This window comes from Poecile atricapillus, chromosome 14 (assembly GCF_030490865.1).
Source record: "Poecile atricapillus isolate bPoeAtr1 chromosome 14, bPoeAtr1.hap1, whole genome shotgun sequence".
NCBI classification, from domain to species: Eukaryota; Metazoa; Chordata; class Aves; order Passeriformes; family Paridae; genus Poecile; species Poecile atricapillus.
In genome coordinates this window covers 1194699-1212620 of record NC_081262.1, presented here as the reverse complement: position 1 = coordinate 1212620, position 17922 = coordinate 1194699, and the positions used below count along the sequence as shown (strand labels likewise).

Below are 17922 nucleotides of genomic sequence, written 5' to 3'. Positions count from 1 at the left end.
AAATCCAATTGCAGGCCAGACAGGGATATTACATTAATTGACAATTGCATTCCCCATCATTTTGCTTTCCTGGGAGAGATTCAGCAGCAGTGCCAGAGCCCACATCTGCTAGGTGGAGTCACATCTCGTCAGCTTCCCTCGGGTACACGGGGGCTAGTGGGCCCAGGGTGTCACGATGGGGGTCTCAGCATGAGGTCTCATGATGGAGTTCAGGATGGGATCTCACAATAGGGTCTCGAGATGGGGGTTCAGGATAGGATCTCACAATGGGATCTCGAGATGGGGGTTCAGGATAGGATCTCACAATGGGGTCTGGAGATGGGGGTTCAGGATGGGGTCTCACGAGGAGGGTTTCCGCCGCCGACCTTCTCAAGATGGCGGAGCCCTTCCCGTGATGGCGGCTCCTCAGGGCTGGTCACGTGCCGCAGGGCGGGTGGGGAATCCCGGCACGTGCCGAGCGCGCTCACGTGACCAGGAGCAGGCGGTGCTGCGGGGCGGGGCATGGCCGAGGCCACGCCCCCGGGTCCCGGTGCCCCCGGAGTGGGGACAGCGTCCCGGACCCGGCGCTCATCGGGAACCGCAGTGGGGCTCGGCCGCACGGCCCCGCAGGGCTTGTTTCTTACAGCGTTGGCTCAGAGCGCTGGGCAGGGGAGGGAGCTCACCCTCCGCCTGCCCTCGGGGCGGTGCTCCGGTGCCTCCGCCCCTCACCGGCTACCCAGTCCCGTGGCAGCGACTCGCACCGGAGCCGCGGCCTGGCCTTGCTTCGCCACGCCCGCTTCCCCCCCTCTGCGCCGGCCACCGGGGGGTTCGCGGTTCCCGTCGGCTCCCGCTGCCCCGCGATGCCGTCCAACAAATCCGTCTCGGACGCGCCCATTGTCCAGTTCACCAACTGCCGCATCCTGAGGGACCACCAGCTCCAGAGGTGAGGCGGGGGTACCGGCGCTACCGGAGTGGCTTGGGGTACCAGGGCTGTTGGGGATACCGTGATGTCTGGCGGTACCAGGGCTGTCCGGGGATATCGTGGTGTCCGTGGGCACCAAGGCTGCGGGGGTACCAAGGGTGTGGGGGCTCCCGGACTGGCTGCCGACCTGACCTGACACCTGCAGTGCCGTGGGACGGTCGCCAGTTCCCCCTGTGCACCGTCTGTTGGTCCTCATCCCGCCACGCTCCCACCATCCCGTGTCCCCTTTGCCAGGTTTTGGAGGGAAGATGGGACGGGTGTGGTGCACGGTCCCTGCCGTTTTGTCTCTCTGCCAGCCCTCTGGGGCTTTGGCTGTCATCACCACCACCTTTGAGGGGCAGCCCATGAAAATCCCATTCCCATGAGTTTTGTAGAGCCAGGCAGAGAGGGTCGGTGTGTCCCGAAGAGCAGCTGTGCTTTGGCAGACATCGCAGAGGCCATGGCAAGAGGTGCTGGTGGGATCCACTCTGCCCAGGATCACTGTCACTGGGGCACGGCAATCTGCTCCAGGTGCTGCAGATGGCACCAGAGCTTGGTGTGTGTGACTGTCCCTCCAGGGAGGATCTGTGGGTACGAGAGGGGAAGATCCTCAACCCAGAGAAACTCTTCTTTGATGAGAAAGGCTCTGCTGATGTCCAGCTGGACTGCAAGGACAGCATCATCGCCCCAGGTTTCATCGATGTCCAGATCAATGGTACAGTGAAGCTACATGCACTCACGGACTGGGGGTGTCCCGGGTTTGTCCATCCCTGACCCCCAGTCCCACTGCGGGTGTCCTGCCCATGACCATGTTTCAGCTGCTCAAGGCAGGTGTGAGTCACCCAACCAATGGCAAAGAGCAACTTTGCCTGTGGTTGCTGCTGTTGTGTAAGTGATCCCCTTTGGCCAGGTGAGAGTTTCCTCTGAACTAATTTTTATCTATATTTTATCCTGCACTGGCAGGATGCCTGCTCTACCCTTTCCAGGACGTGGGAGGAGAGGGCAAGACTTCCCAAGGGAACAATAAAAATTAACTGCAATAGCTCTCTTCAGAAGGAAATAGGGGCTTGTTCTATGGTAGCTAAAGTTGGAAGTCAGATCCCTTTTCAGCAGTAACATTTTGCCCTGCATCAAAATAAAAAGGTTGTGCTTGCTGGGATGTGCACTGGGTTGCTGTGGGGAAGAGCACTTCAGGGTGGCAGTGATGGTGAAATTTGGAATGTAGGACAGAAGTGCTGGTGGAGCCCTCTGTGTCAGCACCCTACAAATGGAACATTTCCCTCCAGTCGCACAAAGTCTTTCTTTGGTGTTCCTGGATGGAACACACCCACTGGGGAAGCTGCAGTTTTCACTCCTGTTTTGTTTGTGGTGCAGGAGGCTTCGGGGTGGACTTCTCTCTGGCTACAGATGACTTCAAATCAGGTATTGACCTGGTCAGCCAGAAAATCCTCTCCCATGGAGTGACCTCTTTCTGTCCCACCCTGGTGACCTCTCCTCCATCTGTGTACCACCAGGTAAGGGGCCTTCTTCCCTCCCATCTGCAGGGTGGTCAGGGATTGAGGTTGGTATCAGAAGGAGGGTGGGCCAGCCCTGGGATAGCCCAGGACAGAAAAGCTGTCAGCATGAGGAGCTGGACTCTACCCTGGGTTTCTTGCCCTCAGCCTTTAGAATGCTGAGACAGCCATGTCTCCTGAGTGAGCTCTGTATACCAAGGCTTGGACACAGCTTTTCCTTTGTGGGCTGTGATGGTCCCAAGTGCTCCAGCTACAAATCTCCCTGTGGGCCTGACATTTGGGTCTGATTTGACAGACTGGGGGGCTGTGTCTGGGTTGCTATGTCTGACAAACTCCTTTCTCTAGGTTCTCCCTCAGATCAGTGTAAGAAATGGTGGAAGCCATGGAGCAGGAATCCTGGGTAAGTGGATTTGTCCCTCTGTGGTACTACTGTTTGTCAGAAATTATCTTGTTCACAGTTGAAGTGAAAGAAGTTACAGAGCACAGACAGGGGCTGGAACTTTCAGTGGGAGGGATGCACAGGTGGGCACAGACCCTCAGGCTGTGCCTGGCCTTTGCTGTACTTTCTGTCATTGTACACACACTGCTCCAGCTCCACTGGGGGCTCCTGGGGCAATGGCAGTGGGGTAGCTTGGCTTGGCCAGGGGCTAGCACTGCATCCTCACTGTGCTGAGCTCACAGTTGCCTGAGCCATGTGTTTTGCTGCAGAAAAATGGCAAGAGTGTGACTGGAGCAGAGTAGACATAGCAGGTTTCTTGGTCCTTGTCAGGAAGAGGAAGGGTCATGGTTCTTTGTTCCTGTTTGGACAGGAGCCCACCTGGAAGGGCCATTCATCAGCAAGGAGAAGAAGGGTGCCCACCCAGAGCACTGCCTCCGCACCTTTGAGGCAGGTGCCTTCCAGGACCTGCTTGCCACCTACGGCTCCCTGGACTGTGTCCAGATAGTGACCCTGGCCCCTGAAATGAAGAGGAGCAGTGAGGTGATCCGGGAGCTCACCAAGCGGGGTATCTGCGTCTCCCTGGGTAAGGGCTGGGGCACCCAGGGCTTAGTGGGGCTCTGGCCACCCTTCCATTGGGGCTGTGGCATCTCTAACAGTGTCTTAGTCCAACTGGACAGGGTGGGATTCTCTTTTGCCTGGCCTGTATGGAGATGACAGACCTGTCACAAATGGGGACCTCAATGCTGTCAATCTGTCATGGCAAGGGCCAAAGTTTGTATTGACTGAGGAGCCTCTGCAGTAAACACAAGGTGCTGTTCTAATACAGGGAAGAATGGCAGTCTTAGTTGGATGCTTGATGATGTAGAAGGGTTCAAACTCTGAAGTTCCACAGGTGAAATAATTTTCCAAAGGTTACTGTTAGTTTGATAACTGTTTTTCAACTGGAAGTGCTGTAGGAACTTCTCCCTCCAACATCTGTTTGGCCTCTGACTTATAACTGGCTGTGTTTTTCTTTTCCTTTGCTTCACAAACTGTTCTTTGTCTCAGATCACTGAAGAAGTCTTTTTTTATTAAAAAAAAAAAAAATCAAAGTGGGGGAAAGTTATTCAGGGTGAAATTAAACCTCAAGTGAGAAGGGCATTCATACAACAGACTATCTCTTATCTCACAGCCATATAAAGAACTCCAGAAAGACAAGGCTAGCCCACAGAGCTGCTGTCCTGTTGGGGAAACAGTAGTTTATTTCTGGATAGTTTAATTCCCATATGCTTACCTGGCAAAGTCCCCACTGTTGTGAGGGTATCCTCTGGTACCTCTCTACAAAACATTTAAGTTTCTGAGTCCAGCAGAAAAGTGTGTCATTGGACCGCAAACCCAGCCTGAAAACAACATGCTGTGAGCAAGGTAGCATTTGTGACAGCTGTGATGTGAACACTGAAGGAGTTCAGGTGAAACACCCACCCCCAGAGTCCCCCCCAGGTCATGACCAGACAAATCTGTGTCAAGGCTGCACCTCAGACCTCAGGCCAAGGTGGCATTAGAGCATAGTCCAGTGATAGCATGTCTTTGCTTCTGTAGAGAAATCAGTGGAGAGATGGGCAGAGGAATCAGGCATTGGTCTGTGTTCCCAGGTCACTCAGTGGCTAATCTGTCCCAGGCTGAGGAGGCTGTGCAGCACGGAGCAACCTTCATCACTCACCTCTTCAATGCCATGCTGCCGGTGAGTCCCCAGAGGCACCTGCCCTGCTCCAAGGCTGCTTTTGGGCTTTCTCTCCCATTCCCCATGGGTCTGTGTTCTCCACAGCTGGTTTTGTACCATGCTTAGCAATGAGGTTTTGGCATTGAACATCCTACTTTTTGGCTTCACATTCCTACTGCTGGATCTGAGATTCAAGTCTGTAGCAGAATTTTTGGAGTTCATCACCCGGAAGGACTAGGAAGTGTTGGTGGGTGAGAGTTGAACATGCCCTTGCTGTGTGCACCCAGACCCCATCCTGTGTGTCGGCAGCAGGGTAGGGGGGGATTCTGCCCCTCTCAAGTGAGACCTCACCTGCAGAGCTGCTTCCAGCCCTAGGGCAAACATCAGGAGGTGGAGCTGCTGGAGAGAATATAGAGGAGGCCATGGAAATCCTCCAAGGGCTGAAGCCCCTCTGCTCTGGAGCCAGTCTGGGAGAGTTGGGGGTGCTCACCTGGAGAAGAGAAGGCTCCAGGGAGACCTCAGAGCCCCTTCCAGAGCCTAAAGGGGCTTCAGGAGAGCTGAAGAAATTCTTTGGACAAGGGCCTGAAGTGGCAGGACAAGGAAGAATGTCTTCTCACTGCTGGAGGGCAGGGTTAGTTGGAATACTGGGAAGAAATTCTTGACTGTGAGAGTACTGAGAACCTAGCACAGGTTGCCTAGAGGAGTTGTGTCTGTCCCATCCCTGGAAGCATTCAAGGTCAGTTGAATGGGGATTGGAGCACACTGGGATAGTGGAAGGTGTCACTACCCATGGCAGGGGTTGGGACAAGGTAAGTTTATGGTCCCTTGCAAACCATTCTGTGATTGGAGGGAGTGCCCAGGTTTGGCTGGTGAAGCTGCCAGGCACTGTGTGATAGAGATGGCAGCTGCATCCCCTGCAGCCAGAGCATCCTGGTGATCCTCCACAGCTTGTCACCTCTCTCCCCTTGAGCAGTTCCACCACCGTGACCCTGGAATTGTGGGGCTGCTGACAAGTGACAAGATTCCTGCTGGGCGGAGGGTCTTCTACGGCATGATTTCTGATGGCATCCACACCAACCCCGCTGCCCTGCGCATCGCCCACCGAGCCCACCCCAAAGGTGAGCTATGGCAGTCCCCACAGTGTCACCAGCCACTCTGAGCACTGCACCATCTCCCAGAAGACATTCATGCTGTTCTTGCTGTCTGGAAGGTCACAGCCACATGTGCTGATCCCTCAGTCCTCTTGCTTTGTTGGGAGGTGGGTGGAGACATGTGGTCTCTCTGGTAGGGTCAACAGGGCACAGCGCTTGGAGCTTCAGTAAAATCAGATGCAGTGTTGACAGGGCCCCTTTCCTTGTATTCTGCAGGGCTGGTGCTGGTGACAGATGCGATGGCTGGCATGGGGCTGGCACCGGGTCGGCACACGCTGGGTCAGCAGGTGGTGGAGATCGATGGGCTGAACACCTACATTGCAGGCAAGTGCTGTCCCTCTTGCTGAAGAGCTGGGGACAATGCTGCCACTGGCATTATTTCTGAGGAGCTGAGCATACCTTGCTGTCCCTGCTGGTGTGTGGCAGCATTTGTGCCGTTCTCTTGGGTTTTGATGCCTGATGGATCTACAGTGACTTGGCCTTAGGGATATTGAAACTCCTGGTAAAGAGGAGATGTGTGCCACCCTCGTGGAGGAATCTGTCCAGTTGTAGCTGTCTGCAACACCTTGGAAAGCCTCATTGCCCAGTGTCAAGGGTGCCAGAGCTTCAGGGTGTCAGTAAGGACCAGAGAAATCTTAAGAGATATTTATTGTCCCTTTTCTTTATTATAACACTACCACTTCTTGCTAGCTAAATCACCTTAGCTTCAAATTCCCAAGCAGATGAAGACTGGAAAGGTATTTCAGAGAAGGAGCATTCCTTTCTCCATTCCCTTCCTCTGGTAGCAGATGCCTGTATTGTGAACTGGTTTCACCCAGTCCAGCTAGTCTGATAGTGGAGCTGGGGGTTACACCCATGTACTTCTTCCTGTCCTCCAGCAGGAAGTGCCTGCAGGCCCTTCAGCTTGCTCCTCCTGCCACCCAGGACTTCTGCAATTCTGGTCCCATTATGCTTCCCTAGTGCCCACAGCCCTGCTTCTTGCTGTGATCTATGGGCACTGCTCAGTGCCATCCTGTTTCTTGCCCAGGCACAAAGACCCTGAGTGGCAGTGTGGCGACCATGGACACCTGTGTGCGACACTTCCAAGAAGCCACAGGTAAGAGAGCCTTGTCCACAAGCTGCTACTCCCTATGTTGACATGGGAGGAGGTCTTGTTTTTGCCATATGTGTCCATTCCAACAGGAACTTTCGCTCTCACCTGAAGCAAGGCAGGGGCCCTCAGATGAGCCCCTTTTTGAGGGGAAGTTTCATTTTAACCCATAGAATTAATGAGAGGTGAACCCTCCTGCTTCTTCCTCACTAAAGTGAATGTTTTTCTCTTCTCCATACCCTATGTATTCAGTTTTCCTATGCCTGCTCTTTCCTGTAGGGATATTTCCATTCCCAGCTCCAGCTGGCTGTGCTGAGGGTTTTCCAGCTAGGGTCTGTCAGCTGCCTGGTTGACATTTGCCTTGTCCCGGGGGATTTGGGCTGCTCTGGCAACGGGGCTCTGGCTGCCCTAACATCTCCCCAATTCTCTGTCCAAGGGTGCTCGGCAGAGACCGCGTTGGAGGCGGCGTCTCTGCATCCTGCTCAGCTCCTGGGGATTGAACATAAAAAGGGGACACTGAATTATGACTCCGATGCAGGTACTGGTGTGGGCACAGCATGTACTGGTATGGAGACAATGGTGTCAGAGCTCACAAGTGCTGGAGTAAAGCAGGGGCTGCTGTAAGCACATGCTCATCCCATTTCAGTGGGAGCTGCAGGGTGACTTGCCCATCTGGGCTTTTGCTCCAGTGGTTTTTCCCTTGGATGCTGGTGGTGTTTGGGAAACCCTTTGGAGTGCCCCCCACATCTCAGCCAAGCAAAAAGCAGAGCTGCCACTGCCAGGATTGCACTGCAGTGCCATCCTAGGGTGGGGAGAAGCCCTTCCCCACTGAGGTCAGCTCTCCCCAGCCACCTCCAGCAGCTCCATTCTGACAGCTGCTTTCTTTCTCTCTTGTCTAACACAGATTTCCTAATGCTGAATGACAGCCTGTATGTGCAAGCCACATACATTGCCGGCGAGGAAGTCTGGCGACAGGATGTGTCGGGCATGTGACGCTGGGCTGTCCCAGTGCCCTCCAAGGCTCCCTGGCACTGTGGTTAGCAGCTCTGGCAACCACTCCACTTCTTTCTTTTGTTTTTTTTTTCTCCCAATTCCTTACTGCAACTCCATCAAAGGAGCCTCATACCAAAGAGTTGCATTTTCCAGCTTCCAGTTACAGCCATGCCTGTCACGTATTTGTTGGTGCTCAGTTGGTGGCACGGGGAAAGAAGGCAGCTCTGTGCTGGCAAGGAATGCCAGTCCTGGAGTGACCTACAGGACTGCACAGCTGTCCTGCCCCCAGACAGGTGCTCCTGCCACCATCTGACAGCAGCGAGGAACTGTCCCAGCCTTTGCATGGTTTATAAAGCACACACTAACCTGCTCTGCACCTGAGGCAGGCTCAAGCCATTCCCATTCCTCTGCCTGCTGTTTGCTTTGCTCCCAGGAAGCCATGACTTGTTAGACATCAGCTTCCACCAGCTCAGCTCGCAGCTCTTCTCGTGACAAGGTTTCTGTTGTATCAGCAGGAGCTGAGGATCACATTCAGATCTCCCGACAGCCCTTCTGTTGTGTGTCCTCAGAGCAAGGCTGCCACAGCTTGCTGACTCGGTGTCCTTGTGGGGCTGAATCCTCAGGGCAGAGATCAAACCCAGGAATACCAAGGCAGCACTGGTCCTTTGTGCCTTTTTCCTGCATGGACATTGAGTCCACAGAGCTGGAGATATGAACAGCGTCCTGCCACATAAAACAATGTTCCTTTCACTCCTTGCTCTGTCTGGATGGGTTCTGCAGGCTGTGCCAGCCATACCAAGAAGAGCCTTTGCATTAGCTGATGGGTTTGTGCATTCCTTAGACCATGCATGGGGAGCTTTTGCTTTAGGGGATGCATCCAGACTGGTGGTGACAGGCTTATGAGCCCACAGTCCAGCTCAGGTACTGAGGGAGAGGAAAACTGCGGTGGGATTCTGGCCTTTCAAGACAGATATGATAGCTCATTATTTTGTGCTCATTATCTTCTCCAACACTTGACTGTCAGACTTTTTTCTGACACATGGACATATGTGAGGACTGATGCTGATTTCGACCTGACTCAACCATAAGCCTGGAGATAAAGTCTCAGACAACCTTGGAAAAGGCTCAAACCACTGAGGGGGGTTTTTGTAATGAAGGGAGGGCTCAGACAACGGCTAAGTCTCAGCAAGGGTGGAGACTGTAAGGCAGACTGAAGTCTGGTTGCGATTGGCAGAAGTGTACCGATTTTTCCAGTACCATTTTGTAATCTTTAGCAGCAACATTTGGGAAGTGCTTTCCCAGCACTTTAGAGCCATTCTGTCAGCCTTGGAGAATTTCTAACATCAGCTGTCAATGTCAAGAGAAATTATAACCTCCATGGTTTGAAGCATTTGAGAGACACAAAATCCTGTGCTGTGACACGCTGTGCTGCTGCAGTACTGACCTCATGGGGATCTTCTGGCTGTTGTTGGAAACAATCCAAGGGGGAAAAAAATGCCTGTGAAACAAGGTGTCTAAATTTTTATTTACAGAATTAAATAATCAAAAGGAAATCTAAAACAGAAATGGGATTAGACAGTACCTGTAGGCGCGTATTAACCTTTTTTGTCTGCCCATGGTGGTGGGTGCTGGCGTGGCTTGTGTCAGGCTGGCATGTGAGGGGCCAGGGCTGGTGCGGACGCTTCTGCGGGGATTTGGCCCAGGGAAGGCGGCGCTACCGGGTACCCGCGGCCCGGCCCGGTCGTGGGCATATGTGTGTCCGGCAGGTCCCCAGGGGGCTCAGGAGAGCAGGAGGGAGGAGCAGGATTCACAAATGCGCTGCCAAAGTGGGCTCCAAGGACTCCGCCCGCTGTCGGGCGGAACGGCAGCGCGGGACGCGGCCACCCGGAGCGCTGAGGGCGGCGCACAGCGGCCCGGCCCGGCCACCCGGAGCGCACGGCCGGCGGCGGCGGGGGGAGGCCGCGCGGAGGCTCCGGGGGGTGCCGGGGAGGCCCCGAGCAGGCCCCGAGCTGGCCCCGAGCTCCAGTTGGCGGTGCTGGCCCGGCCTGGGCGGGGCTGCTCCCGGAGCCCACACGAGGCCCGTGACCGGAGGTGGGCGGTGAGGTGGAGCCGTTTCCTCCGGCGGCGGCGCGGGAGTTCGGCCTGGAGTGGGTAAGGCTCTGCTGCTCGACCCGCACCGATCCCCTCTCATCGCGCCGGGCCCAGATCCTGCAGGTTATCCCTAAAGGCCTTCCCAGCGCTGGTGCCTTTCTCAATCCGTGCTGATCTCCTTATCCTGAACATTCTTTCCGTTCCCAGTGTTTTAGTGTGCCTTGTCCTCAGGGGGGCTATAAACCTTAAGTTCACCTGTTTAGCAGGAGCCAGCCAGCGTAGAAGTACAGCACATGGGGCCTCAAGGGCTTGTGTTTAGCCTGAAGATAAATTCTCTGTGTTGCCAGAGCTGTGCTAAAGGGAAATTTCCTGCTTTGGAGGCATTATGCCATTGCCTAAGCTTCAGGAAAAATGAGAACTCTTCCATTTGGGGCCTTTAAAAAGGGGGGGTGGAGAAAAATATGAAAAAAAAAAAAAAATCTGTGGGAAGTCCTGGCTTGCCAGGACTCCTTGCCAGGAGTAATGGGGTTTCCTGCTGCTAAGAGCTGTAATTTTTGTAATGCAGAGGGCTCATTTGGTGTTCTCCACACAGGACACACGTTCCATGTGCTGTGTTGATTTATGGTATAAATGAACTGTTACACAGCACACATTCAGTGTAAAGCCTGATCTCTTGTGAGAGGAGAGAAGGCCTCAGAAAACTCAGTTTTGGAGTCAGTATTGGAGGTGAGAGATTTGTGCTTCTAAACATTCTGCCTTCTCCACACAAAGTCTAAGGCTTCCCAAGGTGTGTTCCAGGAGGAGCTGGAGTGGTGCATTTCCCAACTGGAGGCAGATCTCCACCTCACTCCACACCCCAAAAGAGGTATGTTCCTCTTTCCCATCCCACACCCCCCATATTCTGGTCTTGGGTGTGATTTAGCAGATCTGGGTGTTTTTCTGGTTTTTCTCTCCTTTATGTTCCCTGTTCTTGTGTTATTTAGGATTTTTTCTAAACACAGAACAACACAAAGCATTGGGCTTTAAGGACTGTGTTTCTGGCAGCAGTTTTGCCTTTCATTCATTTAATATTTGTTCTTCCTGTTTTCTGTATTCTTTGTTGTGTATTCTTTTTCCCGTATAATGGCTTGGTTGGTTCTGCTACAGCTCTGCCTTTGTTTTCCATCTTAAGGAAATACTGTGCCAGCGTGTCTGGACCTTAAACACCAGTAGGTTTATTTTTGTGAAGCTTGTTCCAGGGAAAAATTTCATAGAAGGTAAAATCCTGTAAGGTCATAGTTTGATATCATAAGTCCAATTTGTAGAAATTGGGAGAGGGCTGTGAACCCTGTGTAAGATGCTCAGATGAGTGTTTGCTGTTGCACCTGAGGATGGAGCAGTAATTGATAGGTGCCCGCACCCTTTTCTTGAGCATCAGGCTCCAAAAAGAATTAAGGCTGAGAGGGTTGAGGTTGTTCAGCCTGGAGAAGAGAAGGCTCTGGGGAGACCTCAAAGCCCCTTCCAGGGCCTAAAAGGGCTCCAGGAGAGCTGGAGAGGGACTTGGGACAAGGGCCTGGAGTGACAGGACAAGGGGGAATGGCTTCCCACTGACAAAGGTTATGCTTAGATCAGATACTAGGAAGCAATTGTTCCCTCTGAGGAGGAGGGGAGACCCTGGCACAGGGTGCCCAGAGAAGCTGTGGCTGCCCCTGGATCCCTGGAAGTGTCCAAGGTCAGGTTGGATGGAGCTTGGAGTAACGTGGGATAGTGGAAGGTGTCCCTGCCCATGGCATGGGTGGATGAGCTTTAAAGTTTCTGCCCAACCTGTTCTGTGATCAGACCGTTTTGTTACACACGTTTCTTTGCTGGTGGTCCCTAGTGCCCAGCAGCTCCTAGAGGGGAGGCAGGAGCTGAGCACAGGGATGGGCCAACAGGAGCAGGGCCCTTTTGCACCGTACATGAGCCAGGAGAGCTGAGCAGGCGCTGCTGTACCCAGGCTCTGCCTGAAGTCACAGTCACTGGAGAAGTCTGGTGAGGAGTCAGATTCAAGCTCTAACCAGGAATTCAGGGTCTGGATCAATGAGTTATTTGGCTGTAGCACTTGTATGCCTGAGGTACTCAGCTTAGAGTAGCTCCCAGGTGAGGGAGGGGAGCAGCTCACTGGAGCATTCTCTATCTCTTGTGTAACTGGATTACAGCTAGCCAAATCCCTTGAAATAAGGGCACATGTGCTCAGGACCCTGACACACCGATGCTGTGAAGGTACATCCCACTTCCATCCCACCACAGGGGTCAGGGGTGCATCCAGCCCAGCATCACTGGCTGAGATAGGGAGGGGATTGTCCCAGTCTGCTGTGCCCTGCCCTGGGGCAGCCTCAGTTTGAGTGCTGGGGGTACTTGGGGGCATCACAATATAAGGAGGATCTAAAACTGTTAGAGAGGTTCAGGGGAGGGACACAAGGATGGGGAAGGGTCTTGAGGGGAAGCTATAGGAGGAGCAGCTGAGGGCACTTGGTTTGTTCAGCTGGAGAGGAGGAGATGGAGCACAGAGCTCACCAGGGCTACAGCTCCTCCTGTGGGGCAGCTCCAATCTCTGTTCTCCGTGACAGGGACAGGACCTGAGGGAATGGCTGGAGCTATGTTAGGGGGTGATTATTAGGCTGGATGTTAGGGAAAGTTTCTTTCTCTGGTTGGGCGTTGCAGCTGGGAGAGGTAGGATGTTCCCATTCCACAGTACTACTCTCAGATTGTTCTGTGGCTTAAAATAAGTGAGACAAACACTACAACACTGTATTGTAGTGGGGACCACTGTCACAGAACAATTATGGTTTTTGGAGAATTTGTTTTAACACAAAAGCTTTGGATTCCTAGTCAGGCTGGTTTGTAAGAGAGTCAAGCAAGAGTCCTGCCTTCCAGGGTATGCTTTCTACTCAGATTCATTCCAGTTTTCCAGAGAAGAGACACTGAGCTAGGTTCTGGGATTTGTCTTCACCTTGAGGGAAAGATTGCTAAGCCCTCTGCAGCTTCTGTGCCTTGCTGCAGTGTAAGAGTCCAACTGTATGTAATAAGCACTTAAGATTTTTTTTTTCCCTCTGTAGGAACATCTCACAGTATTTGAGCTTCTAGAAGCACATGGAGTTCCCTTTCAACTGAATGCTAGTTATACATTAGTCAGAGGTGGTATGAGCACAGAGGATATTCAGAGAAGAGTCAGTCATCAGTACACCACAGTGTGGATTTTAAGGCCCACCATAAACTGTTTCTTGTTTCTCCTGTTTTCTGAGTGCAGCAGAAGAGACCAAACACATTTTCAAGGTACTGCGCTCACCTGAGACTGCTCTTTCAGAGAAGCAACAAGTGAGCAATGTGTTTGGAGATTGTCATCTCAAGATGGATGAGGGTCAGAAGAGTATGGAGAAAGGTGAGCTTGAGCTGTCCCTTGGGGGATGGTGAGATTTGGTTCTTTTCTGTAGATTTCTTGGGTTACAGCATTGAGTCACCTCTCTGGGCAGTGCCTTAGAGTGGAAGCTAGAGTGGCACCCCCATGGTAGGAAACTGGTGCATTGAGAACACCATTATTGAAACAATATTCTTTGTCTTTTCTAGGCATGAACCCTGATGTTGTACAAGTACAGCCAAGCAAGAGGCAGGCTACAGATGGTGTGAAACAGTCTGACCCAACCCCTGAGGCAAAGCCAGAGTTGTTCATGTCATCTGGCAGCAGGTTCCAGTTTGATTTTACACTTTCTGAGAATGACCCAGAAGCTGACCCTGGTGACAGTGTTGCTGAGCATGTACAAAACAATGTCAGAGCCACCAAGCAGGAGAACCGGAATGGAGCCTTGATGTTTGCTGCCTCTGGGCAAGAACCCAAGTTTGCTTTCAACTTTGCCATCACAGATGAAGACTGTCCTCATCTTCAGTTACTTCCAGCAAGCCAACATACAGAGCACATAGCAGATCCTTCACTGCCTGCTGAATCAGCAGCTCTGCCACAGGCCACAGCCTTGCAGGAGCCTGAGGTGACTCAAGTGACTGGGAATGCATCCAAAGAGGATAGAAGCCATGTCACATCAAAGATCCCCGAAACAGAGACAGCCCCTGCAAATGAGGCAGTGACAGAGAAATCGACAGGAGGTGGAGCTGCCCAGAAGAAGAAAAAGAAGAAACAAAAACCACCTCTCAGTAGAAACAAAACAGAAGAAACTGAGACCAGCAGGAAGGCAACGGCAGAAGCTAACAGCTGTCAAAATACAGATACTTCCCATCAGGATGAGAAGACCTCTCAGGTAGTTAATTACTGGTGGGATCCCATAATTTCTAAGCCCTTGAGCTAAAGAGACATTTTATCTCTTTGCATAGATGAACAGTTTGCATACTGCCTTGAGATGGAAGCTGAAAGACCATGCTTGCTGCTTGCATCTTCTAGCAGCTGATTGCTTTCTCTGTTACACAGCTGAGGAACCTGACCAGTGCAAAGGACATTAATGGTCCTTCAAATTTATGCTGAAAGATTTCATATTTAGGCTTGTGACAGGTAATCCTGGGGAACTGGATGCCATGTTTTCTTAAGAAAATAAAAATAGGAAATGGAGGTAACTGTCTTCAGTTGCTGCCAAGCTGGTGCCTGTGCATGCTGAGCCAGGCCCTGTAGCTCTGGTGTGCATGTTGCAGGATGAATTGCTTTCATAGTGTAACAAGCAAAGCCATTACAGAACTGCCACCTGGTGTAGCCAAGGACCTGTGGTAAAGCTCAAGGGTGCTTCCAAGAGGGTTCCTCGGTAGGGCATGGCCCAGAAATCAACTGAAGTTGCAAGTTATGTGTAAACACAACATTAAGGCACACCCTGAGGTTTTCTGTTCTGCTAAGATCCAGGTCTTCATTTTATTTTACTTTCCAGTACTAGTGCAGGTGTTATTAACAAACAGTGCCAGCTGAGCAATACTGTAATACAAGATTGCACAAAACCTTCCTTAGTATTTTACAAGGAAATTGCACTGAGTGTTCACCTGTCTCTGGAGCATGCCATCCAAAGGTCTGCTTCACCTGCAGTCCTGCCAATAAACACTGTTGAGCACCAGAGACACTGGAAGAGTTGAAGGTCAGGTAAAGCCCTTCCAGTCCTTTGGAAGGACACTGTAGTAAGTAAAAGGAGACAGTGTGAGGGCATTTGTATTTACATGTACATAACAGTTAAGAATTGCCTCAGTCCCAGGGTGCAGCCCTGTTTCCCTGTCCCACTGCTGAGTTAGCCAGCTGGCTTTCCTCAGTGGTGCTTGGCTTCCTCCATCTCCACGGGCTTCATCTTCCTTCTCCTCATGCATTTCTAGTTGAGCAAGCACAGAGGAGCTGAGAAGAAAGGCTCAGTTTCTGATTTTGTCCATTTTTTTGGTTTTGTGCAGGTTTGAGGATAGGGTTTTTTTTATTGTTTATTTCTCCCATCTTTTTTATTTGAAAGCTGAACAATTTTCCAGAAAGCAGCACCTTCTGAATGGCAGCCACATATTAAATACATCTAATAGAGACAGTGAGTTGCAGCTAAACATTTGCACAGTGCTTTATCTGATGAAAAACACTAGAGGTAAAATGCCATGAAGTCAATAAAGTGATCACCAGAACATGATATTTGGAATAGTTCTGACTTTATGGAGTTCACTTTCATCCTGTATAACAACTGCTGCTGTAACTTTTGGGTGACTTATTTCCTCTTGCTCACTGTGCCTCATGTTGATAACAGTCAGATGAGCAGCTGCAGAAAGAGGTGGACTGGTGTGTGAACCAGCTGGAACTTGGCTTGAAGACACAGAAACCCACTCCAAAGCAGGGTAAGCACTGAAGTAAAGAAGAGCTTTCTCCTGGGGGGAGCATTGGCAGGAATGCAGGGGCAGAGCCAGCAGGGAGCCTTAACCTGTGTGTTGTTTCTCCTTTGCTGCAGCTGAAGAGGCTCTCAGGGCAATCAGGACACTGCGAAGTGACAAAGCTCCACTGGTGAAGAAGCGTCAGCTCATGAGAGCCATGTTTGGAGACTACAGGAAAAAGATGCATGAGGAGCTGTGCAGAGAGCTGAAGCTTATGGAAGCAGGTAAGAGAACTTTGCATGGTGAGGAGGAGAAGAAAGGGATTCAGTCCTGCCCTATGCTTTGCAGACTGAGTCCTCACTATATGAGATGGATGATTCTTATTTTTTCTCCCCCCTTTAAGCTGCAAAATCTGCCAGGATCGTGGAGTTGAAGGGAAACATCTGCAAGAAGAATGGCCAGTTCATCCGGAAGTGCTTGGGAGCTTGCAGGAAAAGCCAAGGTTCAGCAGAATCCCCTTCAGAGTCACACAGGACACTTAACAGAGGCTTATTCAATTGCACAACTCCTCAAGAATTTCACTTTAATTTCTTCTAGAAAAGTCACTTTGACTAAAACTGTGCCAGATCTCCTGTAAACTGAAGAACAGTGGAAAGACGCTGTGCAATAGGAAATGTAATGCATGAATCTCTGGATCCTCTTCCAGGGTTCCTGAACTAGAAGTTTAAACCAGACCTGCCTACTATGCATATGACCCTAAAACTCAGCCTACATTACTGCTCCTCTGTGCTCACACTGGAGAGAGGCACCTTTGAAAGGGTCAGCAGTGTGGAAGGATCTGCTTTCTTTCCTGCAGAATTGACATTAACTGTAGAATCTGTCTTTTATGTGAGATTTTCCCTTTCTCCTGTTGCTTTTAAATAGAGCAGTGCCTTTCTAGCAGCTGAGGATGCATACAGCAGGGGATGGTTTGGAATCAAGATCCAGCAGTGGATGCTTCCACTCTGAGTCTGTGTGAATGCAGTGTCTGGCATCCAGCAAACACCAGCAGTGTGTCATCCCTGACATGGAGGTGCATGAGCTCACGGTCTTTGAGGGAAAGTGAATGAGAACTGTTTTTGCTCATTCATCTCTTTCACTGACAGGTATAATGAAATAGAAAAAAATGCACATCATTATTTAATCCAGCCTAGGGATGTAAGGACAGTTGTTTCTAGAAAAACAGGGAAAATTTTTGTTGCTGAAGCTAGGTTCTGGACAGCTAGGAAGGATATGCAATCAGCTCTTAAATAAAGTTTGCTTTGTAAGTTCAGTTACAACTACCAGTGCATCAGAGGGAAAATTAGCTGCATGTTAGCCTTGGGTAGTGGTAAAATCAAATGTCACAGCCAAAGACTCTGTTCCATTTGATTTGTATTAAATTTTGGCTTTTTGAATGTGTGTTTCCAGTCAATTCTGCTTGAGTCACTGAGCCCATCTCTTAAGTTCATGCAGAAAATCTTCCCACCAAGCCTAAAAAATGCTGAAGGAAGAGAAGTACTATGAAAGGTTACATGGTATCAGGTGTCCCTAGGGAGCAGTGCTTTCCTCCCTTTTGTAGTCCAGTCAGCTTGTGTGAAAAGTGAGAAATGGGAGTATAAACAGATTGAAGGGAATCTGGAGACTCCTGAGAACAGCTGAGAGATGGTGAAAAACATTGGCTGTGAAGGACTAAACACCTGATTGTGACTCTAAAAAATTAATTTTATTACTAAGGGCTGGTGCAGGCAGTTGCATCTGCCAGACTTTTTTTTTCTTTTGTGCCAAGGAGCACAGCTGTTACTTTGAACGATCTTAGACAGTATTTTTTTTTATTTCCAGGATTTTACATTAAACATACAAAAGCTGTGTCCTTATCACACTTTTTGTGTTTCAAGATTCATGATTCAAGAGCATCGTTTACATGACCTTGGAGCTACAGCTGTTTGCTTCCCTGGCTGATAATGCAGGAGGTGTCTGGGAAATAAGTTATTTTTTTCCCTGTCATGTCTCAGGTAAAGCTGGAGCTGCTAAAACATTATAAAATCCTTGCTGCAGAAGTATTCTGGAAAGCATTCTTACATAATCAACTCATATACATGCTATTCATTAGGCATTCACAATTAGGCTAAAGGTAGCAGTGTAACTCCATCCAGCAGTTATCTTCAAAGGGGTCAGAGAAAAATCCATTCAAATATGAGAACAACTC

The 17922-nt window shown here is 50.7% G+C and overlaps 1 protein-coding gene across 10 annotated transcripts; it reads left to right on the top strand.

Annotated features, from left to right (window-relative positions):
- The first annotated feature begins 477 nt into the window (after nt 1-477).
- Nucleotides 478-17135, top strand: AMDHD2 (amidohydrolase domain containing 2). Of its 10 annotated transcripts, XM_058850097.1 has the most exons (15): nt 509-922; nt 1519-1655; nt 2315-2454; nt 2800-2854; nt 3264-3476; nt 4525-4613; nt 5566-5710; nt 5960-6067; nt 6771-6839; nt 7270-7371; nt 13186-13317; nt 13503-14185; nt 15635-15722; nt 15833-15979; nt 16099-17135. In XM_058850097.1, the coding sequence occupies exons 1-15, from the start codon at nt 840-842 to the stop codon at nt 16290-16292; spliced, it is 2385 nt and encodes a 794-aa protein (XP_058706080.1). In that variant the 5' UTR covers nt 509-839; the 3' UTR covers nt 16293-17135. The 10 variants fall into 10 exon arrangements, with proteins under 10 accessions (XP_058706084.1, XP_058706083.1, XP_058706085.1 ...); XM_058850098.1 differs by lacking the exon at nt 7270-7371; XM_058850101.1 differs by lacking the exons at nt 13186-13317; nt 13503-14185; nt 15635-15722; nt 15833-15979; nt 16099-17135 and adding an exon at nt 8342-9385 and having other exon boundaries at nt 478-922.
- The last annotated feature ends 787 nt before the right edge of the window (nt 17136-17922 follow it).

What these genes read in the sequence shown, in the direction of transcription:
- AMDHD2 (XM_058850097.1), top strand. Translation starts at nt 840, where the DNA reads ATGCCGTCCAACAAATCCGTCTCGGACGCGCCCATTGTCCAGTTCACC. An exon ending in TCAGAAGAGTATGGAGAAAG is followed by an intron (nt 13,318 to 13,502) that starts GTGAGCTTGAGC and finishes TGTCTTTTCTAG; the next exon opens with GCATGAACCCTGATGTTGTA. An exon ending in GAAACCCACTCCAAAGCAGG is followed by an intron (nt 15,723 to 15,832) that starts GTAAGCACTGAA and finishes CCTTTGCTGCAG; the next exon opens with CTGAAGAGGCTCTCAGGGCA.